Genomic DNA, 23360 nt, shown 5'->3' with positions numbered 1-23360 from the left:
ACCCGACCTTTTTTGGAAGGGATGGGATGCCGTTTGGTGGCCAAATGGAATGATGTCATCGCCACTAAAGTTAGAATGTGAATCAAGAGCTTGTTCATGTTTGCATGAGGTTCCACGGAGACGGAGGCTCGCCCGGCTCGTGAGAAACGGGATACACAGAAAAATAATACAAGTGCTCCTAATAATAATGGTTATAATTATAATAATAATAATGATTAAAATGATCATTAAGATAATAATGATAATTATAAAATAATTACAATTGTTATTATTATTATTTTCTGTGTACCCCATTTCTCGCTGTTTTTAATAATAGATTTACATATATACGATATAATTTAATAGCACTTGTTTTTGTAACAGCAATACTAGTAATAATAATAATAACTGATAATCATAATACTACTCATAATAATGATGACAATAGTAATCATAATTATTATTGTTATTATCATAAAATGATGGTGATAAAGAAAGTGAATCATAATATCTTCATGATAATAATAACGTTTATACTACTACTAATAATAACAATGTAATTTTAAAATGCATCCTAATGATAATGATTATATAATAATAATAATGACAAAGGACAATTATAATAATAATAAATCCCACATTTTTGTAGCTGCTGTTTTCAAATGTGTTCAGACAAACCTGACTCTTGATCGTTAAAAATCCATATATCGAACATGCGATTTTTGTTTATAATTTTCTGGAAATGTCTGGTTCATATTTTGATTTCTTTTCAAAAATTCTGATAAGTGGCGTTTCTCCTCTCCTCCAGAAACCCTCCAGTCACGCCTTCCACCGCAAACAAGCTGAGCAGGGATCCGAACCAGAGGATCCAGAACCTGAACATCCTGGTCCGGCAAATCAAGGCGTGCTATCAGGTGAGCCTCAGGTCGCCTCTTCATCATATATTTAGTTATATAACATCCAGAATACTAAGCTCTTTTTTTCTCCCTAACGTGGGATTACAATCTGAGAACATTCGCTCTGGATTTTATCGCCGACCGCCTCGACTTTGCGGCGACATGCACGCACCAGGGTGGGGGGGTCACTGTCCCAACAGATCATCTGGTTCTTCTTAAGACGCCTGGCCTAAATATCGCCCGAAGCGGCATCTGCGTGGTCGGGCGGCTCCCGGAGTCAGGTCGGGAAAAAGATTGGGATTTAATTACCACGTGCGGGATTACAAAACTAATTTCTGCAAAAACGGAGTAACAAAGTTTCACTTAAGACCCACAAAAATCACAGCATCGAACCTTCTTCTTCTCCTACCGAAGCGAAGATGACCTCCTACCAAAGAAAACATTGGCTGCTGTTCCCATGGTTACCAGTATCTAACTCCATGGAGCCTTACAGCTCCGGAGGAAGTCATGTGTCGTAGGTGATCGGCGGAGCTCATAAGCCACGCCCGTCGCACGATGCTGCAACTTTTAAAAATGATCCCACTCACTGGTCGGCCGTTTTTCTTGGAGACAAAATGGACGGGGAGAAATGGAGCGACGTCGAGAGGTCGCTACGACCGGTACCTGGACCTCGCAGCTGAATAGAATCGTTTTCGCCCAAATAAGTTGGGGGTTAGCTAACGACAAAGCAGCACAGGGAGATGATAAAAAACTCTTTTGATAGTCCAAGGATGCAAAACGAAAAAGTTCCCCAGAGGTGAGGGGAGTTCCCGGGGAGTTGAAAATTGTAGCTGGATGCCTCTTGGAAGTCTGTCCGAAAGTAGGTTAATAAATAGCCTAGCTTAAAAATTGGAAACATAAGCTCCGCCCCCAAAAAAGTACACAAACCAGGAAGTGCCTGTTTTCTACTTCTGGCTTGTTTGCAAATGTCACACAGCCACCATATCATACATACCTCGGCGACACTGTATTTCTTTTCCTTTCGCCAGCACCTCCCGTTCCTCCCGCTTTAAAACAAAAAACGGTGAACACCAGACGTAGATCTGGAGGATTTCCCACGCCGCTCCGGGGCAACCGCGCATCCGGAGCGCCGGCACGTTTGCTGGCCGGGTTTCTAAACGCTATGCGCCACACATACATACACCCCTGCCCATTCAGGCCTCTTGGCCAGCAGCGCTCTTGTTTCTCTTGAATGCCCTGAACTTCCTTTCCTCTCTTTCTCTTTCTCTCTCTCTTCATCTCCCTGGTCTCTCATTCGCTGCAGGACCATCTGAGACAGTTGATACTGATGCCGGTGCCAAACGTGGCGCTGCTTGGCAGGACTCCTTACTGCGGTGCGTCACGATTGTATGAGCCGACGGACGGACGGAAATGGACGATCGTAATAGATTACTTTTTTGAACCCACGTTCTCTCCTGAACCCCAACAGGTCAAAGTCTGGAGGAGATGAAGAAGCTGCTGCTGCTGCTGCTGGGATGCGCCGTTCAGGTAGCCGGCCGCCACTCGCCTTTGTTTTTGTTTTGTTTTTTTTGAGTTTGCACGCAGCAGGACGTTCAGCGTCGACGTTTGTGCTCCGATCCTCAGTGCGAGAGGAAGGAGGAGTACATTGAGAGGATCCAGACGCTTGACTTCGACACCAAAGCGGCCATAGCCGCGCACATCCAGGAGGTACGTTGCATTAGCCGTTGCGTTAGCCGTTGCGTTAGCCGTTGCGTTAGCCATTGCGTTAGCCGTTGCGTTAGCCGCGTTATGCACCATCAAAAGACTTTGGAAAAGGCTAATGTAAAAAAATCATCTCACACCTGCTCACATCTAGAGTTGAGTTTTTAGTCTCTGAGATTTTACAAAGACTGTCTCATACAAGGTCACTATTTGGAACCCTGCAACAAGATTCTTTTAGCAAATTCTTCATTTTCCCCGAGTATTAGCAGAGCCTCTGCTATTTCATCCGCTCGCTTTCCCATCTCCACTCAGTCGTGATGCGTCGGAGATTTCGGGACGCTCCGCGTTGATCGGGGCGTCCTTCACTGTTCCCGTTCATCCATACCGAAAACAAATACTGGGGATTGTTTGTCTCCCAGGCTTCTTGTTGGAGCTCATCTATTGGTCGTTTTTGTGTTACATCACCGTAAAGACAGACACACTTGCGTTATTATCAAACATTTTTAATATTGTGGTAATTTGATATTTTTCTTGATATTTTATATTTGATATTTTGTGATATTTATTGATATTTTAATGATATTTTTGATATTGTCGTGCGCGCAACACGGACTGTTCCAAAACAGCTTCGATCACCTTATGCATATACGCCAGTAAAACTCTTTCAATTTTTTTAGTCTGCAACTGAGAACATCTTCTGTTAATGAAGCTGGAAATTAAGAAAGAGCTATATTTGGCTTAATTAAAAACAATTTAGCATGAAAATTTAATTCAATTGTGTGCGCAACGCCTGTATGCATGCTACTACATACAGACAGGGTGTGTGTGTGAAATGTAGATTCAGACCTGGACGGGGTTTTTGTGCGCCCCCTCCACCCCCTCAGGTGACCCACAGTCCAGAGAACATGCTGGACCTGCAGTGCCTGGAGTCCGGCGAGCTGCACCCGGCCGAGCTGGAGGCCCTGACCAGGAACATGGCGGCGCACCTGCAGCGCCTGCTGGACCAGAGGGAGCGCCACCTGGAGGTGCTCGCCCGGAAAAACCCAAACCATTCCAACCTTTTCCTTCCCTCGATTTTTAATTTTTTTTTTTTTTTGCAGACGATAGCCGAGCTGACCCAGGAAAGGGAGGGCGTGCTCAGCACGCTCTCCAGCCCCTCCGGCAGCCCGCAGTCCGCCGGGCAGACGCCTCCCGCGCCGCCGTCGGGGAGCCACCAGCACCTGGCGGTGGAGCTGGCCGACTCCAAGGCCAAGATCAGACGACTCAGGCAAGAGCTGTGAGTACCGAGTGGATCCGGAACGATATTGATGTTTCTGAAACAAATTGTTTTTCCGTGCGAGGTAATTCATTCATGAGATGTGTGTTTTGAGGCTGAGGGACTTTCTGGTGAGATGAGAGTGACAGGCGTGCACGTGCGCGCGCACGCAAAAAACGCAGCAGGGGGAAGAGACGCCCCGGGGGAGTTTGGCCCACATTTACCGCCCGCCTGGCAACTTTCATGGCCGTGCTGACCCACATTGGTTTCGCTTTCCTCCAGATATCATGCACGTGCGCACACACACACACACACACACACGCACACTAACCCTGATCTGACCAGGGCTTCCTTCCTCTCTGACCCCGGCGCTGTTCGGGACCAGAGCTCTGAGCAAACGCAGCGTCGCACAGATCCGGCGTACGGTTTGACTTACTGCTGCCACGGGATGCAGACTCATGCAGCAGCAGCACGGAGGGCATGCATGGAGGACGTGCACGGAGGGCATGCATGGAGGACGTGCACGGAGGATGCGCACGGAGGACGTGCAGGAACAGCACCTCCCTTCTGCACACGTCCGCTTACTCCTCTGCAAAGACAATGATGCCGCCAGAAAGCGTGTGTGTGTGGATTAGCCTATCTGTGCTAAAAATGAAACAATATATTAGCACATTTTACATGCTATCTATATGTGTGTGGTTGGATGGCTCTATAAGTGGCCTCTGATTGGTCCAGGATGAACCTCTCGACCAATGACAGCGGGGATATAGATCAGGGGTCGGCAACCTGTGCCGCTCACAGTAAACAAGAAATTTTCAATGAATTAACACAGGATATAACGTTCATTTGTTTTTGCCTTTATGCTATGTATAAACAAAATATGTATTGCATTTTTTTAAATCAATGAAAAACTGCGAGGGCAAAAAATTACATTTCCACGTGCAACAAAATATTTTCAACTCCGAAAAAATAGACATTGGGTTGAAGGTTACTTTTAAGCAAAATAGTCAATGTCTATTTGAGTCCTTCTTGTATTTATGGAAAAACAAGCTGGACTTAAATTGTCAGTTGTCAACCTGAATAATAAAAAGGTCAATTTCACAGAACAATGAAGAAATATGAATATATACAAAATAATAGGGAATTAAAACACTTGGTTAATGTGATTTCTGCTCCTGAATGCCATCACCTTCATTGTAAGCTGGCACCTGTGAGGTGTGCATTTGCTTTTTAAGAGTGCTAAAAACATTTGAACACGTTTGATTTCGATCTTACAAGATCGCCATAATTTTCTAATTTAAAATGACATTTTGAAAACAAACCAAATTAAAATAAAATTCATTTTTAAATAATTGTTTTCAAAAGCCACAAAGAGCCGCGTCACAGGGAATGAATGGCTGATATTAGCAAAAGATGCTAATTTACCGGTATGAATTGATGGTCGCCGTGGCCGTCGGCGCACGCTAATCCGAGTCTGCCCGTGTCCCCTCGGCCCCGCAGGGAGGACAAGAGCGAGCAGGTGCTGGACTGCAGGCACGAGCTGGAGAACATGGAGGCCGAACTGAAGAGGATCCAGCAGGAGGTCTGGACCCCGAGTGCGACCCCCGCGACCTGGCGGCCGCTCCGTCGGATTACACGGATTAGCGGCGAATTGAAACGGACAAACACGGGGCCGCGATGGAAGTTTATATGGATTTAAATCCCGACACATGTCCGCCGCGCGTTGACTTGTACGAGGTCGCTGTTTGGTTGTTTCCCATCAGAGCGCTGGTCTTGGACACTAAACAGGGTTTAATTTTACGATTACAATCCGTTCGGCCTTTTCCCGATCTTAAATATATTCATTTTAAAACGATTCAACCGCGTGCGATGTGGAATCGCCCAAACAAATGATTAGCTTCTTAGCTTCGATCAGTGCTCCTGTCAAGGCTATGTTAGCGCCATAGCTTAGCTTCGAAATCGAAATCAGATTTTTTTTCCCCAGAACTCGCACCTGCAGCTGGACGCCCGCGCGGCGCGCACCTACCGCGACGAGCTGGACGCCCTGCGGGAGAGAGCCATCAAGGCGGACAAGCTGGAGAGCGAGGTCGGACGCTACAAGGAGCAGCTGCACAAGATGGAGTTCTACAAGGCCAAAGTGGAGGTCGGGACGGGAGGGGGGAAAACGGCGGGAAAGCCTGGTTTTAAACGCGTCCGTTCTGTGACCGTCCAGGAGCTGAAGGAGGACAACAGGGTGCTGCAGGAGACCAAGGAGGTGCTGGAGGACCAGCTGGCGGGTTGGCGCGCACGTTCGGATAAAATCCACCAGCTGGAAAAGCACAGCCTGCTGCTGAAGGCCCGCCTCCACGACATGGAGCAGGTGGAGAATCAACCCGATCGGCGCTTCCCGAGCCCCGACGGGTCCGATGACTTCCCGCGTCTCCTCCCTGTAGGACAAGGAGGCGGACCGGAAGCGCATGGAGGAGCTCCAGGAGGAGAACCTGGCTCTGTGCTTGGCCCAGAGGAGGAGCATGGAGGAGTCCCAGCACCTGGGCTGGGAGCTGGAGCAGCTCTCCAAGACCAGCCACAACTCCAGGGGTAAGACGCCATCTCGTATTTTAAAACTTTTAGCGAAGAGTGCTCGCGCAATGTGTCGCCGGGGTAACCTCCGCCCCTTGTCTGAAGGCCAGCAGACTCTGAGCGAGGAGGTGAGCGAGAGGACCCACAGCCAGATGCTGAAGCTGGAAAAGGAGAACCAGAGCCTCCTGAGGACCATCGAGGAGCTCCGTTCGGTCGACGCCGCCCCGTCGGCCGCTCCCTGCCGCGGTCTAGAAAACCCGCCCGTTCCCCCGCTTGGTGTGATCCCACGGCACGTGAAGGATTCTAACCCCGCCCGGCGGCTCCTCTCTGGAGCGGCGCCCGCCGCCGACGCTTCAGACCTCCAGGACCAGGAGAAAGGACAGCTGGAGGACGACGGCGGCGACCGGCTGAAAGAGCTGGTGTCCGACCTGGAGGCGCTGGAGAACGACCAGAACGGGCGCCGCGGTCCGTCCGGGTCGCGCGATCGCTCCCCCGGATCTGGATGCGGCAGCCCAGGCGGGGACATCGTGTCGGCGGGGGGGCGTGGTCGCTACGGTTACGCCGGCAAGCAGGCGCAGCGGCTGGAGGCCAAGTGCAAGGCCCTGGATGCTGTCAATCAACACCTGCAGACCTCCCTGGACAACACCGGTGGGTGTTATATCATAAATCTGTGTTTATCTCATGTCACGCTTTCCGTGACCCGCCACCGCTCCAATCTGTTACCAGGCGAGTTACGTAACAAACGGCGTTTCCATGCCAAGAGGTCATTAATACACCTCCCACACGCGACGTGTTGACTTTCAGGCCTTCCGAATTTTTTTTTTTTTTTGATGAAGCGACTTTTATTCATTTTAAATTAAATGTGATTTTTTTTTTTTTTTTTTTGTCAATATCATTTTGCGCATGTGTTGTAACAAATGCATTATTACAATGAGATAATGTGTTATTACATTGTAATAAATGCTTGTGTTGCATGTGTCTGAATGGGAAAATGATTGAGTTTTAGTTTTTTTTTGTTTTTTTTTTCCTCATACTCCTCGAAATGCGTTTGTTCTCTGTTGAAAAGTCACTATGTCGTGTTTTTCCTCCGTCGTCTTCCTCCGCAGACCGAAAGGTCCAGCGCCTGGAGTCGGAAGTGGAGGAGCTGGAGGCCGAGAACCAGAGCCTGCAGGCGGCGGTGGAGGAGCTCCGGATCTCCGCGCGGCGCCTGGAGCAGCTGGAGACGGAGAGGCAGGGCCTGGAACAAGAGACCTCCGCCCTGGAGAAGGAGAAGAGGCAGCTGGAGAAGGAAAACCGTCGACTCCGCCAACAGGTGGGCCCCGTCCACGGAGATGTTCGCTTCAAGTTCCTGAGAATAAAAGCTTTCTCCGGTCGCTTCCCCCGACTCAGACGGAAATCCAAGAGGCCAACTTGGACAGCAGCAACGTGTGCATGGCCAGCCTGGAGAGGGAGATGCGCTTCCTGGCCAAGGAGGTGGAGGGGCTGAGGGAGACGGCGGAGCGGGTCAAAGGTCTGGAGAGGGAAAACAGGGAACTGAGCAAGCAGGCGGCCATCGACCAGCGAACCCTGGCTACTCTCAGGGAGGTGAGGTGCCTCCAGCACGCACACACACACACACACACACACACACACACACACTGAACCTGTGCGCTGAGAGTTTAGGAGCTCGTCTGTGAGAAGCTGAAGGTCCAGCAGAAGGACAACGAGCTGCAGAGTCTGGCCCATGAGCTGGAGATGAAGATCCTCAACCAGGAGAGTTCCCCGCAGGAGGAGCGGGACGCCGAGGAGAACAGGTGCGGCCACAGAATCCCGACTCCTCCCCCCCCCCGTCCGAGAACTGACCTCCCGCCTCCCCCTCGCCGCAGGTTCCAGGCGCTGGAGTCTGAGTTTGAGCTGTCGCTGAAAAAGTCTCTCCGGCTCAAAGAGGACAAGATGGCCGCCCTGGAGGCGCGTCTACAGGATTCCTCCGCCCTCAACCAGCAGCTCCGCCGGGAGCTCAAGTCCGTAAGTGGATGTTCAGGCGGCTTCCACGTCTCCCGTCCCCGCCGGTGGTTTGACCGGCCGACCCCTCCCCAGGTGAGGCTGAGCTACGAGGCCCTGCAGCAGCGGCGGGAGGAGGAGGAAACCGCCGCGGCGTGTCAGCCGACGGAGGCGGGGAGGGCGGTGAGCGAGTGGCTGCGAGAAAACCAGGAGGCCACCAAGGAGCTACTGAAGCTGAAAGATCGACTCATCGAGGTGGAGAGGAACGTGAGTGTGGCTCGATCGTTCGCCGACCCCTCTTGTAACCTGTTTGCGGACGTCGCCAACAGAGCGTTCGTCGCGTTCCTCCCCCTCTCGGTGCAGAACGCCACCCTGGAGGCGGAGCGGCAGGCGGCTCAGGCCCAGCAGAGGCAGCTGGAGAACCAGGCGGACGGCCAGCAGGCCCAGATCCTGGCCCTGCAGAGGCAGGCGGCCTCGCTGCAGGAGAACAACACCGCCCTGCAGACGCACAACGCCAACCTGCAGGTACCCGCGTTGACGTCCGCGCTCGTGTTGGCGCCACTAGAAAACACACGCCATCCCCTGTTTCCCCCCAGGTGGAGAAATCCACGTTGAGCTCGCAGAGCGCCTCCCTCATGGCCCAGAACGCGCAGCTGCAGCAGCAGCGGTCGGGGACGGAGAACGAGCGGGACGCGGCGGTGCGCGAGCGCGAGGAATTGCGCGGCGCCCACGAGCAGCTGCTGCGCGACCACGAGCGTCTGGCGGCGCTGCACGAGCGGCAGGAGGCCGAGTACGAGGTGCTGATGGGGAAGCACGGCTGTCTGAAAAACGCCCATCGCACCCTGGAGCTGGAGCACCGCACCCTGCAGGACAGGTGGGCACAGCGGGAGAACGCAGAAAGCGCTAGTTAGCGCTTGGCTAACTGATTGCTCTGCTGTGGGATATCCCATGATGCGCTTCTCGCATTCAAGTCCCTTCATCCATTCACGATCACCTCATATCTTCTCCCAAGTCCTCGTGATCGCTCAAGTCAGATGATCCATAAGGCTTCATCTACTGCTGCGCCTCAAAGATATTATTATTTAACCCTCCTGTTGTCCTCGGGTCGAGATGACCTGCCTCTGTGTTGGACACAGGGTGTATACAGAAAATGAGGACAACAGTATGGTTAAGCTATTATTATCGTGTCAGCTATCAAAATCAAAAATCAGCATTATTGTCAATTTCTCCGCACGTATTAGACTAACAGTGGAATCGAGAAGATTTGTTATTGTAGAGAGTAGCAGCACTGGTTGTTTGTTTTTTTTTTGTACAGTTCAGTGCAAAAGGTCAGTAAGTGCTGGGTAATACCATAATATATGGAAGTGTTCCCAAACCTTTTTTGAGCCGCGGCACATATTTTACATCAAAAAAAAAAAATCACACGGCACATCGCCAAATACATATGCTAAAAACGTTTTTCATGAAATAGAATGAAACAAGTCTCAGTTTACGTACTCGTGGTGAAATCTGACCGCGTTCGGTTGAACCCAAAGCTGATCTTCCCGCAGAAACTGAGGAAACGCGATATAACTTTCATCGTATTGTCTTGAGCTCGCCTTCTTTTTTTACTTTCTCCTGACTCGGGCCTTCATCTGGGTCAGAATGTTCTTCAAGACCAGAGAGTCCTGACTTTTGAAATATTTATCCATGGCGTATCCCTGCCGCTGTCTCACTCGAAGCATCACTAATTCCTCTGCTGTTTGAGCGGCGGCAGCAGGCAGATACGCAAGTTCATTTCCTACCTGTTGCCATCTAGTGGACGTACCAAGACGCGTAATTTTTGTAGAATAAATCATTTTCGGACCAATCGGGACCATTTTTCCGCGGTGTGTGTGTGTGTCTTTCAGGGCGGGAAGTGGTGCGCCCAGGAGCCTTCCAGCTATTAGCATGTAGCTGTTAGCGCTACTTGTCTTAGTAGCAGATCGTCATCCTCCTCTGTCTCTGCAGACCCCGAGCGGTCGAGGCAGAAGGCCACCCACAGGGAGGAGGTATATTTCCAAGGTTTCTGCTCAAAGGGTGGTGATGATTTGGCATCTAACTGCGCTGAGGAGAAAAAGGGAGACGGAGCTGGTGGAGATGTTGAGGGAGTGACTACGTCACATGGTGGATTCTCTGGTGATGAGGTCAGACTCAGATGGTTCGGACATGGACAGATCAGGGATGGTGCTGAGGTTGGAGGAAGAGATTTATGGGAGGCCTGAAAGAGAACACGAAGTCAGTCGGTAATGAGGGAAGAGGATGCAGCGGCGGGTTAGATGGGGACGGACGATCGGCTTCCGCCGAAGGAAAGGAAACGATCTGAGAAACGGAAGCGGCGGGAGGTTCTCGTTGTTTCAGACGTGTTTGTCCGTCCGGTTATTCTCAGACACAACAGCCTGCTACAGCAGCGGGGAAAGCTGGAGGAGCTCGAGAAGACCCTGAAGGAGGAGCAAATGAGGATGTCTTTGGAGAAGGAGCAGCACAGGAGCACAGCTGCCGAGTGCTGCAGACTCCGAGATGAGAAGGACTGGTCAGAGGCGCATCTCACACATCCGGCTTTTACGGGAAAGGAGACGCTGGGAAGCCCCCGTGTCTTGTTTTCTCAAGGCGAGCGTCTCTCCTCAGGCTCAACCAAACCTACCGGCAGCTCCTGAACGACAACGAGCTGCTGACGACGGACCACAAACAGCTGAAGAGCCAGATGAACGAGACTAAACTGGAGCACACCTGGCTGGAGGCGGACTTCTCCAAGCTGAAGAAGGAGTATCAGCAGATGGACATCACCACCACCAAGCTCTCCAACCAGTGCGAGGTAGGTTCCCACACCCTTCTCCTTCACCCCAGGCTGTGGTAGAACCCGACAAATGACGACTGCCCGTGTCCTTCAGCTGCTGGGCCAGCTGAAGGGCAACCTGGAGGAGGAAAACCGCCATCTGCTGGGCCAGATTGACACTCTGATGCTTCAGAACCGGACCCTGCTGGAGCAAACCATGGAGAGCAAGGACCTTTTCCATGTGGAGGAGCGACAGTACATGTGAGCACCAACACTACTCGTACTACTTGATCCGAGGAGGTACCCAGAGCACTACCCCGATGAGAGTTGTACGGTGAACCCTTCTTTATTGCGGGGGTTACGTTCTAAAAATAACCCGCAATAGGCGAAATCCGCGAATGTCACCGCTGTCGGCAAAGGTGTCATAAAGGTTTTAAGCTTTTGTGCGGATAACGTCGGTATCCAGCATAATGTTCTGTTTCCTGCAGTTATTAATCCACAAAGCTAAAGCAGATCCTGACAGTGGTCTTGTTGCGGACAGTCACAACCCTTTTTGCATCCTTATTAAAAGTTATCGCCTTTGTCGTCCTTATGTTATATTCCTCCTTCTTTATGTAACAAACCGAAGATTGATTTATTTGGTAATGGCGCCCTACAGCTGCGTAGCTTCTACCTTCATTCAGCATGTCCAGAAGTTTAACTTTTTCTGCGATGGTTAACATCTTCCTCTTCCTTTTGGGCACATCGCAGGTGCCTTTGCGAACATTTCGCCGACATCGTGGGTTTTGTCGTGGAGAAAATTTGCAAACGTAAATTTGGCAAGCTGTACAGAGACGAGGCGCGGAGATTGTTGACCCTGGTCTACCGTCCTTTAGCCAATTAGCATGCAGAACACAACATACTGTACTGAGAAACAGTGAAGCCGCAAAAGTGAACCGCGTTATAGCGAGGCTTTACTGTACTATCGTCTCCTGTACTATCCAGTGACAAGTTGAATGACTTGAGAAGACAGAAGGAGAAGCTTGAGGAGAAGATAATGGACCAGTATAAGTTCTACGAGCCCTCGCCTCCTCGCAGGTAGGTACCTAGAGCTTCAAAAAGGTGGGTACCCGACGGTACTCTTCTGCCCCCCATGGAGTCCCCAACATGGACCTCCAAGGTCACGCAAAGAGGCGAACTCAAGTGACACCGCCAGATCTGCACCTGAAGACCAGCCCCTGCCTTCTGTATCTGGTCCTCTGCAGACGTGGCAACTGGATCACCCTAAAGTTGAAGAAGCTAATCCGCTCCGGCAGCCGCGAGCAGCCGCCCGAGCTCCCGCCCGCCGCGGCCGCCCCCGTCGCGGCCGAAACGCGCCTCTCCTGTCACGACAGCAGCTCCTTCATCAGCTCGGACGGATCCGGGGGCTCGGCGGGGGAAGCCGTCTCCCCCCAGCGCAGCAGCAGTGAGTTGGGCCTCTAATTCGGCGGGTTGACCTTCCTCTGCGGCCCTCAGTATGTTACCCCACTGTCCTTCCGTGTGTGTTAATGTATTTCTTCATTCCCTCCATCCCCCCCATCCTCTTGTATTTTCCACCTCCTGTGTTACCCCCTTTCTCTCTCTACCCCCCCCCCCCCCCACCTCTACATCCATCATGGCTGTCTACCCTCCCATCCCCACGTGGCGACGCTCGCGGCTAACTAGCCGCCCTGAAACTGTTCCCCCGTATGAGGAGCAGGCTGAAGGACAGGGACAAAGTCAAGTCGCTCTTCCGCCGCTCCATGTGTAAGCTCACCCGTGGTGTTCCACCTCTATGGTATATTTAGCATCTAAGCTTGGTGTTTATCATCGTCCCGAGGAAGCTTTTGCTTGAATGTTGCTTCTGCGCTTTCATGCAAACGGGAGATCAGTGATCACGTCAGCCACATGTCCACTCACGTCCTGTGGAATTGTGAAAATTAGGCTTGGGTGGGGTCTTAAGTGTAAGCGTCTTTGCAGTGGCTCTTTATTTGGAGGGGGGGGGGGGGGGGTCAAAGAAATGCTGCATTGCAGGAAGAGGCCGGTGTGACAGGAGCCCGGCTTTTACACAAGCAGCCGCTCTGTTTGTTAAGGAGCTGCTGGAAAGCAAAGCTTGGCTACATTTTCCCTGGGCGCAAAACAAGTGAATTCATCAGAATCTCACCGATCCACTCCACTCCAATCTCATCATCCACATCACACCTGTTCCATCCCTCGCTCTGAACCGCAGCCCTCGGCACCCTGATGTTCCCTTCCGCCCCGCCGGACGAGGAAGGCTGGGCGGACAGCTCGGAGAAAGCGGAAGGCTCCGCGGCCACATCCATCCTCTCCATCCTGCACCTCCATCTCACCACTCCGCCGCCCCTTCGCCATCCCCACACAGACACTGATGTTCCAGATTTGTCTGACCCGTGGCTGACAGGTAGATGGGCCATCGTTCTGTCTCGTCGTCCGTGTTTGAAACGCATCCCAGCGGAGGGTAGAGCAAAGATGTCTGTGCAACTCCGTACTCCAACTCCATTCCATAGTATTCTAATTTATCTATTATGCCCCGCAGATAAGGATTCAAACAACAGCGCCGTGCCATCTGGATTTGAGGACAGCGATGAGCTGCAGAATCACGGTAAAGCCCTGCAGATATTCGTTTAGAGGATTCAGCGGGCGTACAGATGTATCTCCAGCTCGGGAATTAGAGTAAATCCATCAAATCGCAGCCGTGACCTTGTTTCATATTAATCTGTACACCGACTGCAGAGGCCAAGCGTCACTAAGAAGCCCTGCCTCTGCTGCCGACTGTTGGGCATCGGAAGTATAGCGCTACACCAAGCAGACGGGACGTCTGGGGAGCTTGAGATGAGATAACCTCTGAAATTGGGCCACCGTGCAGCAGTGTGGTTTCATGCACACAAACTGTACCTCAGATGCTGATTTGGTTTGATTGCTGATAGAGAAGTCCAGAGAATGTCAGAGGGAGCTGCACTGTGCCTTTGGAAACCTAGAAAAAGCATAGAACACGGGGCAGAGAGAGGAAGTCTAGAGTGAGAAGCATGTTAGACGGGTGCAGGACTTGTATGCAAGCCGGGAGACAGTGGTGACAATGAGCTGTAAGTGTGAAGGAGAAGTTCAAAGTGGAGTTGGGACTACATCAGGGGATAGCTCTGAGCCCCTGGTTATTTACAGTGATGATGTACAGCTTGACAGATTATTTTAGACCATATCATAGACCATGATGTTTGCAGATAACATTGTGACCTGTAGCGAGACCAGGGACCACATGGCAGGAAATCCAGAGGGGTGGAGGTATGCTCTGGAAGCGGAAGGAATGAAGGTTAGCTGCAGCAATACAGAATACAGTATGTGTTTGTGAATGAGGGTTAGGCTAGAGGGAGTGGAGATGAAGAAGGTGGAGGATTTCAACTACTTAGGGCCATCAGTGCAGAGTAATAGATTCTGCCGAGGAGAGGAGAAGAAATGTGTGCAAAGCAGGTTGGAATGGCTGAAGAAAAGGGTTGTTGAAGATTCGAGGTTTTCTTTGGGAGCGAGGAGGATGGATGGGATCGGGAATGAGTCCACCAATGGGACGGCACATGTTAGATCTTCTGGAGCTAAAGTCAAACACAGACGGCTTGGTCATGTACATTGGTGGAGTTCCAGGTATAAGGATGCACAAGGCCAGGAGGTATAGAAAAAGACCAGAGGGGCTTTATCGATGGAGAAAGAGGACATGAGGTCAGCAGAGGGTTGGATGGAGGTGGTTGATTGGCTGCAGCGACCGCTGAAGGGAGCAGAAGAAGAAGAGTCTTTCATTTGAAAAGAGTTGCCCTTTTTGTTTTCAGGGCTCAACGGGGTCCAGAGTCGGGCGCAAAGCGAAAGCAGCGGCGAGTTCAGCCTGAGCCTGGATAATGAGCCCTGGTCGAACGGCAGCAGCCCAGTCCAGCAACCGCCGTCGCGCCGCTCCTCCTCGTCTTTCCAGCCGCCCCGTGACACCTCCACCCCGCAGCACTCGCAGAAGCAGCCCTGTTCGGCCGCGCACAAGGAGAAAACCTCAACCGTGCCCGGGACAAATAGCAAAGATCCGGAGCTGAAGGTCGCACCGAAGCAGAGGGATGCTGCGCCGGCTCCGGACTGCTGGCTCGCCAGGGGCACCAGGAGCATCCGGAGAGGGAAAGTGATACGCCGCTCGTCGGATTCAGGCGGCATGGTCAGAACGACCAACGGGTCGGTCCACTCCAAACCCGGGAAGGCGGAAAACGCCCAGGCCTCGACCTGCTCGCCGATCGCCGTCTTATATGTTCAAGGCAAGTCGTCCTCGATGTCCGGCTGCCTCAACTGCTTTTCCACACCTCTGGGGAAAGAGGGTAGACTGAAGGAGTTCAGGTCCCCGCGAGTTCTCCCCCGTGCCAGCAGCGTGATCTCCACCGCCGAGGGCTCGTCCCGCCGCCCCAGCGTCAATAGCGACTGCAAGGCGGCCGTCAAGACCGAGTCGCTCCCGGTCCCCCTTTCCGAGGGTTGCAGTCCGGGTCGTGCCTCCGTGGCAGAGAACGGCGAGCGCGAGCCCGTGCCCCCGGTTAAACCTCCCAGAGACCCGGCCGTCGTTCTCCCCCGAGACCAGCCCAAGTCCCCCGTCCAGGAATCCGTTCTGGGCTCCTCGTTCACGTTCAACTCCGTCTTCTCCAACACCATCTTCAGCGATGCCGCGGGCGGCCGGGGTGAGACCGATCGGACTTTCCTGGACTCGACGCCGCTTCCCGAGCGAAGCCGCCCCGCCGTGAGCCAGGAGTCCGACGCGGCTCCCCTCGGATAGAAGAACCCTTCGCAAAAGGGGCGGAACCGACGTTTTGTCAGAGCGGCGAACCGGAGGGCCTGTCGTCACCCATCACACACACTCAAGCACAGACTTTTTATTCAGCGTAATTTCATACGTCTTGGTGTTTTTCTCCTCTGAAAATACCGGAATCACAAAGGTCCACTTGTACCGTTTGCTTTACGTTACCAGTGTTTATTACATAGGTAATAAATAATCCTTTAATTTATAGAATACCTCTGTTACGCTCTGATATTGAGTGATAAACTAAATGTGTGTAGACATCATCTTTGGTCCAGTACTAATTAGATTGGTGTTGTGATGCAAGCTAGCTTTACTTTGTAACTGACACACCTTTATTTTGTACATTTGTGTTTGGCCAAAAGATTTTTTGTCCCCATTTTACCGTTTCTTTAAATTTCCAGAAGCTCAGGTTTTTGTTTTTTTGTTTTTCCTAATTTACCTTCTGATATGTTTCTCTCTTCGATCTGAGTCTGAGCTGATCTACATGTGATGTCCTGTGGTCGGGGGGGGCCATTTGTAAATCTTGTACGATACAATGCGAAAAACCTGGATGCTATTTTCCCTTAAATAAATAAATCCTCTAATTTAAAGTAAAATTCTAAAAATTCTGAAAATGCATTGTTCTTCTTCTACTGTGGTCAAATGGGCTGCGTTCACGTGCACTGGTCGAAAATGGGATTGTATGGTACTCATTGATTATGGCAGTTTTAGAAGATCCAATGAGGAGTTTAATGCCATACATGTACATGAAACGCAGCATTCTATATGGTAATCCTGTATGCCAACACGGGGTGGCACAGTGGTCTGCCCTCCTTATGAATGAGTTAGTTAATGCTTGTGTTTCCATATGATGTGTGAATGACAGGGTGAATAATTGCATGTCTCTGTGACATTTGAATGGAGGTGAATGTATGTGTCGCTAACTCGTTGTTATGTAAGGCTGGAATGTAGCGAAAAGAAAGGAAAAACAACTCTTAACACTGTTTTAAAATTAATAGAAATTAATTAAATTAAAGATATTTTAAATAAATAAAAATATTCCACATGGTTGTGTGGTTGTGGTTGTGCATGGTTATGTAACCATGAATGAACGAATGAATGAGTAAATGCTAATGAATGAATGCTAACACGTTAAGTGAGGCTGAACTGTAGTGACAAAAACATTACCACCGCATTTTAAAATTGATAGAAAATAACTCGTAATTAGATTAAATATTAAGTATTTATTCATTAAATGGAAAATATTAAATATTAATAAAATCTGAACTCATCCATGAGGGAGGATAGTATTTTATAACGCTAAACCCTTTCTCTGTTCTGATTGGATGTCAGACTGCACACGTGAGAGAATGCGGAAGTGGGGCACTTTGAGTAGCAAAACAAAACCCTCTGTGCGTGTTTGTTCAGCCGGTGTGACTCTACGTGTGTTTATGCGTGGCGGAGCGGGTTCTTAAAGCTGCTCCGCGTCCTTCGGCTGCTGTTGTCCCCCGGTTCCGGCGAGATGCTGAACGCCGCCGCGGCGGAGAGGAACAAGGAGCCCATCCTGGCGGTGCTGCGGGCCAGCGTGGCCGCCGGGAGACCCCTGCAGGCGCTGGAGGTCTCCTCGGGCACCGGGCAGCACGTCACGCACTTTGCAAGGGCTCTGCACAACATCACCTGGCAGCCCTCGGAGTACGACCACCAGGCCCTGGCCAGGTATCGGTTTTACTGTAATACCGGTAAATCCCGAGGTTTTACCACAAAAAACAAAAGCAATCGCGCGTTTAAACCAAGTATTACGGTAAAGATGTTGCCCGTTTAGTCCACTGATTACGGTAGGTGTACAGCCAGAGGCCTGCTGCGTTGGTAGAGGCGTGTGTTTTTTTTTTTTTTTTGTTATATTGACAATAAGGTTTTATTCTCAGCATAGAAGCGTACAGAAGCCACTACCGGCTGAACAATGTGAAGCCCGCCATCCACCTGGATGCTTCCCTGGGTCACGAACACTGGGGAGAGATCCAGCCTGAGAGCCTCGACCTCGTCCTCAACGTCAACATGATCCACATCTCGCCCATGGCTTGCACGGAGGTAGACATATCCATGATAGTGCACTTGCACTCCCATCATTTGGAGAGTCATGAATAACTCACCCCATAAATTAGCCCTGCAGTCCCTCCCCTTCTCAGTGTCAACAGGATGGTGCATTCGCAGTGCATTATTTAGATTTATATGTACTTCAAGTGATTGCTCTGGACCAAACATCTCACATTATTCTATTTCATTTTATTTATTATATTGTGTAGTATATTGCCGTGTTTTCCTTCTCCCTCCCTCTTTTTATTTTGTTTTCTACACCAAAGGAGTTTGGTGTGTCCTGCAATGACAATAAAAGCTTTTCTATTGTAAATCACATGGTTCAAATCCAGTGTTTTGCTCCAACCGAACTCAGTCTTTTCCTTTTTTTCCGCCTTTCAGGGTTTATTCAAAGGGGCTGCTGCAGTTTTAAAGCCGCAAGGCCTTCTGTTGACATACGGGGTGAGTAAAGATGCACGTTGTAAACAATTCTGCCGCAGCCGCTAATAGAAACGATGATAAATGTGACCGGTGTTGTTTTGCTGCTCAGCCCTACGCTGTGAACGGAACAATCAGCCCGCAGAGCAACGTGGACTTTGATTTTAGCCTCCGGCAGAGGTAAAGTAGGATTCAACCGTCCTGAGAGAAGGAGAGGGAGAGACGGGAATTGTTTCCTTCATGTGTAAAAAAGGTAATATTTTCACCCTGCAGGAATCCAGAATGGGGCCTGAGGGACATCTCCCTTCTCAGCTCCATAGCACAGAGACACGGCTTATTTCTGGAGAAAATAGTAAGTCAACGGCTATTTCCTCCCCACTAGCCCTTTCCTGAACAATGCATTTCTTTTATTTCTTTTTATATTTTGTATTCCACTGTATATATTGTATATATCCACTGTACAGTCTTTGTTTATCTGTATGTATATCCTTTATGTTCTACACTTTTCTACCTCGTAATGCCGCTGTGACGAGTGAATTTCCCCGTTGTGGGATCATTAAAGTCTATCTTATCTTATCTTAACCCACGTGTGATTTCAATCTCCGCAGGTGGACATGCCGGCCAACAACAAGTGCCTCCTGTTCCGGAAGGAGAGCCTGGTGTGACGTTTCCCCGACTCGTCGGCGGAGCTCAGATCCATTCCTTCACATTCTGACTGCAATCATGTTTACCGACAGGCACCGATATAAACCTTTATTCCGCAGCTTTCTGTGACTTTTTTTTTAAATTTGGTCCGTTTTAGGGAGCAGGCGAGCGTGCGTGAAACCGAGCGTTCCAAAATCATTTTAACGGCGTTTTTCGGACAGAAATTTTGCGGTTTCCAAGAACCAGGTTCCGGGAATCAGCCTACTACAGGGTAACTTTTTCAACTTTACTTTGCCACGGACCAACGTGAACAACATGAAGACGACACAGATGGGTTGAGGTGTTTTTATTTCCTTCTCGTCCCACTGCGAGGCCCTGGAAAGCCCTTTGTGGCGTAGCAGAAGAGTTCGAACCTCTTCGTCGGAACAGTTCTTGCCGGTTTTGTCGATTTTATCGCAAGAAAGCAACAGACGGGTGACCATCATAGTTTCAAAAAAATGGCGCCTTGCAAGAAGTATCTAGGAATGGCTGTGGTTTATGAGTTCCTATGGAACCGTAAAAAGACTAGAGGTAAAGCGGTTCTCGGAGTTGAGGTCCCCGATCCCCGGTTCCCACGCTGTCTGAATGCACCAGGTAGCAGTCTAATTCCTGAAAAGGTTCTAGCAACCGCAAAAAGTTCCTAGAAAGGGCCTAACCTAGGGGCGCTAGCTTCCTACCTTTTTACATTAATAAGCAAATGACGACGCCGCCGTGTTATTTTTGAATAAGTACAATAGCATAAACAAAACAACAAAAAATTGGTGCCCTGCAAGAAGTATCTGGTGATGGATGTGGCTTATGAGTTCCACCAATCACCAGGCGCCTACGACTTGGGAGTTCCTACGGAACTGTAATAAGACCCTACTAGCATGGAGTCGGAGCTAAAACCGTTCTGGGACCTGAGGTCCTGATTCCTATGCTGTCTGAACGCACCGGGACACGGTCCAGTTCCTGGAGAGACCCTAGGAACGGCAAAAAGTTCCCAGAAAGGGGCTAACGTAGGGAGGCTAGTATCGTACGTTTACAGGCTAATATGGCGACTCTTCCGGCTGCCGTGTTATTTTTGAACAAATACATATATAATCATTCTGTCTATTTTTAGAGTAGTTTAACATAGTCGGGTATTAAGGGCCCACCCTCTGGAATGTAGCACAACTTGGTTGCAATCCCCCCCCTCCCGTTCACACATGCAAAACGACCCACAGAACATAAATAACATCGGATTCACAAAGTACTGCTTGTTAGTATCTGCTTCAGTGCTAAAGGTTGATGGCGGTTTCACGACGTCGGGCAGGTCCTTTTGCCCAAAACCTCGCGGAGCTTCTTGAGCCTGCGTTCGCTCACGGCCCGGACGTAGCTGTCGGCCTGGATGATGGCCATGCCGTCCTGCACCACGCCCATCACCAGCAGGGGGTTCTCCTCCGCCGTGATGTTGGGACAGGGGCAGCTCCAGTCGATCTTGTCGATGGTCACCTCCAGGTGCTTGGTGTCGAAGAACGCCAGTCCCATCTTCTCGTCTCTGAGGACCTCCTCCAAGCTGAAGCGCGCCAAGCCGGAGTCCAGATCTTCCACCAGTTCCGTCAGCCGGCCCACGATGGCGAAGTCGCTGCGGCACAAGCTGGGCACCATCTTCCCCCGCACCCGGCACGTCCTGCAGGGCTTCCTCTTGGCCCGCGGGCAGCTCGCCTCGCACTCCTTCTGGGTGCGGAAGCTGTTGGCGTTGCCGTGGCAGCCGCCGTAAGCGAACGCCTGGCACTTCTTGGCGAGCGCGTTCCAGGCCCAGCGCACCTCCCACGACCTGCAGGGGCCCTGGACGGCGGGCAGGGAGCAGACGCCCATCCCCTCCCTCTGGCAGGAGGCCTTGCACTCCTCGTACGTCTCGAAGCGGTTGCGGCTGTCGTCGCAGCCGCCGTTGCCGAAAGCCACGCAGGAGCCCAGCTTGCTGTCGTAGTGCCAGTCCACGTGGCGCTCGCTATCGCACACCCTGGCGTCCACTTCCGCCAGGCAGTCGGCCGGCGAGAACGGCCGCCCCATGGGCATCTCGGGGTCCTCGGAGAAGTCGTCGTCGCTCCTGCGTATGACCGACAGCGGGTAATCGGCGCGTAGGACCCCCGCCGAGTTCCTCGCGATGCAAGTGTAGATGCCCGTGTCCCACACCTGGGCGTTGTAGATCACCAGCTGCCCTATGTTGGTGATGACCACGTTGCCGTACATCTGGTCGGGCCTCATCACCAGCCGCTCGCGCCGCTCGCTCTGCTTCTCCCAGGTCACGTCGGGCCGCGGCGCGCCCACCACGTCGCAGTGGAAGCTCACGGTCCCCCCCACGTAGATGGACTGGTGGTGCGGGTTGGAGTAGAGCGCCGGGGGGACGGGGTCCTCCTGGGAGGAGGTGGGCGTGGGATGGGCCGTGGTGTCCTGAGGCAGCGGGCTGGTGTGCGGCCCCGCCAGGTAGAAGCGGCACGCCACCACGGTCAAGGTCACGCCCCTGATGCAGGCCTCGGCGTCCATGTAGCAACGGTTGAAGTAGGTGAGGCCGTCGGAGGCGCAGGTGAAGTTGGGCTCCTTCTCGCAGCGGTCCTGGCACTTGCAGATGGGCTGGCCGTCCCAGATGTCGCAGGTGGCGCCCTGCTGGCTGCAGATGAAGCCGTCGCAGGTGGCGGCGGAGCCGGGCGCGCCGTCGGCGTCGGCTTCGCCGGGTCGGGCGGGCGTCCCGTCGGAGAAACGCGCCGCCACGCAGCTGCTGAGGCCGCAGACGTTGGTGCAGCACTTCTCGAAGTCGGCGCAGTCCTGCACGGGCACAGAGCGGCACTGCTGATCAATCTGATCCCTAATCAATAAACCTCTAGGACTGATTGGAACAATTCAAAATGGCGTCACCTCGTCAAAGCTGCACTCCCTCTCGCAGGTGCTCTGCGCGTCCACCCACAGGTTGGTGTTGAGCTTGTTGGGGCAAAGCCCTTCGTGCTCCTCCACGCCTGCGCATGGAGGGAACGCGGGTAGCGTGCACGCGAGGAGCGCCAGCAAACAAGCGCGGGACCACACGGGCCCGTGCGGGGCCTCCGCCGGGAACCGCGCGGGGGTCTCACGCATGGTCGGCCCACGGCGATTCCATAACTCATTGGGGGGGTCGGTGAGTGGGGTTGGAAGTGGAGGAGGAAGGGGGGGGGGTTAAAAAAAACAACCCACTGGAGACGTGGGTCCAGAGTCTGCAGCGATCCAGACGGACTCGTTCGCGCCGTGGACGGAGTGTAATCCTGTGGTGGGGGGGGTCCCGTTCCACGCAAGCCGAATTCACGCCGCGGGATGAAGATGAAGCACCGGTCCTGCACAATGAGAAGGAGAGAAACGCGACATCGGGCTTTCAGCGTGGGAATGGGAAGGGGGGTGGCGACGACCCACCCACCCACTGATCCAACCCCTACATCCCACACCCACCCACCCCACTCCAGGCCGCCTCCACGTGTGACCGCCCCCGCCCTCTGAAAGCTTGATGCGCAAAGCAACTGGACAAACATTGTAAAAAAGAAAAGGGATCAAAGAAAACACGGTGGTAAAAGTGACCCCGGGTGGGAGTGGGGTGGAGTGGGGGGGGGGCGGGGCAAACATTCCGGTGAGAAAATCCGATGTTGAACGGGACCAGACGGGTTTATGGAGGCGCGGCGCGTAAACTTCCGGTGCGCCTTTTACGCACGGACCGCGGTTTTTGTTTCTGCGTGGAACAACTAAACGCGCCGTGGGAATTTAAAAAGAAAGTGTGTGTGTGTGTGTGTGTGTGTGTGTGAAGGGGGGTTCCCATCGGGTCCCTCATTCACACGGCGCTCAGAGATGCCGCGTTCAGGTGCCAAGACGTAAAACGCGTCCTCCCATGTTTTTTTAAGTTATTTTTCACCCCCTCTCCCACTCCCACGGTGGCCTTTGTCCAACCACGCCTGAGAACACCCCCCTCCCTCCCGCCTTTCATCGGAGGTGACCCCACGCAACCCCTGGCTGACTTTTGACCGCGGTGCATTCAGGCGCCGGTTATCCGGAGCTGGCCAGCCAATGACCGAGAGAGGGCAGCTCAATTCAATCACACACACACACACACACACACACACACACACACACACACACACACACACACACACACACACACACACACACACACACACACCGGTTTTATTGCCCCGGTGGCCCCTACGGGAAGACAAAGGGGAG

General features: G+C 51.9%; 3 protein-coding genes across 6 annotated transcripts in view; 2 read left to right on the top strand and 1 right to left on the bottom strand.

Moving 5' to 3' along the window:
* LOC147213934 (girdin-like) overlaps positions 1–16962 on the top strand; it is an 18482-nt gene extending 1520 nt beyond the window's left edge. The window contains exons 3-29 of one of the 4 annotated variants that reach the window (XM_086142672.1): positions 788–893; positions 2179–2248; positions 2344–2402; positions 2499–2582; positions 3461–3601; positions 3677–3852; positions 5332–5413; positions 5816–5974; positions 6044–6190; positions 6264–6408; positions 6496–7038; positions 7497–7702; positions 7780–7974; positions 8053–8183; positions 8256–8394; positions 8467–8637; positions 8734–8895; positions 8967–9244; positions 10778–10921; positions 11017–11203; positions 11280–11425; positions 12149–12241; positions 12409–12608; positions 12848–12928; positions 13392–13583; positions 13719–13784; positions 14998–16962. In XM_086142672.1, coding sequence (XP_085998798.1) covers positions 788–893; positions 2179–2248; positions 2344–2402; positions 2499–2582; positions 3461–3601; positions 3677–3852; positions 5332–5413; positions 5816–5974; positions 6044–6190; positions 6264–6408; positions 6496–7038; positions 7497–7702; positions 7780–7974; positions 8053–8183; positions 8256–8394; positions 8467–8637; positions 8734–8895; positions 8967–9244; positions 10778–10921; positions 11017–11203; positions 11280–11425; positions 12149–12241; positions 12409–12608; positions 12848–12928; positions 13392–13583; positions 13719–13784; positions 14998–15965 — 5071 coding nt within the window. In that variant the 3' untranslated portion in view covers positions 15966–16962. The remainder of the gene's footprint in view (positions 1–787; positions 894–2178; positions 2249–2343; positions 2403–2498; positions 2583–3460; positions 3602–3676; positions 3853–5331; positions 5414–5815; positions 5975–6043; positions 6191–6263; positions 6409–6495; positions 7039–7496; positions 7703–7779; positions 7975–8052; positions 8184–8255; positions 8395–8466; positions 8638–8733; positions 8896–8966; positions 9245–10777; positions 10922–11016; positions 11204–11279; positions 11426–12148; positions 12242–12408; positions 12609–12847; positions 12929–13391; positions 13584–13718; positions 13785–14997) is intronic. The other 3 variants (XM_086142673.1, XM_086142674.1, XM_086142675.1) reach the window with 3 other exon arrangements.
* Positions 16963–17352: 390 nt separating this feature from the next.
* On the top strand, positions 17353–19242 carry mettl26 (methyltransferase like 26). The gene is made up of 6 exons (XM_086142436.1): positions 17353–17684; positions 17894–18056; positions 18444–18503; positions 18592–18659; positions 18753–18831; positions 19088–19242. The coding sequence occupies exons 1-6, from the start codon at positions 17491–17493 to the stop codon at positions 19142–19144; spliced, it is 621 nt and encodes a 206-aa protein (XP_085998562.1). The 5' UTR covers positions 17353–17490; the 3' UTR covers positions 19145–19242.
* Positions 19243–20441: 1199 nt separating this feature from the next.
* Positions 20442–22253, bottom strand: wfikkn1 (WAP, follistatin/kazal, immunoglobulin, kunitz and netrin domain containing 1). Its single transcript, XM_086142201.1, has 2 exons — positions 22041–22253; positions 20442–21950 (listed from the first exon to the last, which is right to left on the bottom strand). Exons 1-2 carry the CDS (start codon positions 22251–22253, stop codon positions 20442–20444), a joined length of 1722 nt encoding a protein of 573 aa, XP_085998327.1.
* Positions 22254–23360: the final 1107 nt, after the last annotated feature.

Source organism: Fistularia commersonii, chromosome 35, assembly GCF_037954325.1.
Source record: "Fistularia commersonii isolate RoL2024-O1a breed Wild chromosome 35, RoL_Fcom_v1.0, whole genome shotgun sequence".
Lineage (NCBI taxonomy): Eukaryota > Metazoa > Chordata > Actinopteri > Syngnathiformes > Fistulariidae > Fistularia > Fistularia commersonii.
Note: the sequence above shows the minus strand (reverse complement) of the source record. Positions and strands in the feature narration are given on the sequence as shown.

Excerpts from the sequence above, each read along its gene's own strand:
- mettl26 (XM_086142436.1), top strand. The coding sequence starts at position 17,491 with ATGCTGAACGCCGCCGCGGCGGAGAGGAACAAGGAGCCCATCCTGGCG. Across the intron at positions 17,685-17,893 it reads GACCACCAGGCCCTGGCCAG|CATAGAAGCGTACAGAAGCC; the intron begins GTATCGGTTTTA and ends TTTTATTCTCAG. Across the intron at positions 18,660-18,752 it reads GATTTTAGCCTCCGGCAGAG|GAATCCAGAATGGGGCCTGA; the intron begins GTAAAGTAGGAT and ends TTCACCCTGCAG.
- wfikkn1 (XM_086142201.1), bottom strand. The coding sequence starts at position 22,253 with ATGCGTGAGACCCCCGCGCGGTTCCCGGCGGAGGCCCCGCACGGGCCC. Across the intron at positions 21,951-22,040 it reads GGGAGTGCAGCTTTGACGAG|GACTGCGCCGACTTCGAGAA; the intron begins GTGACGCCATTT and ends GTGCCCGTGCAG.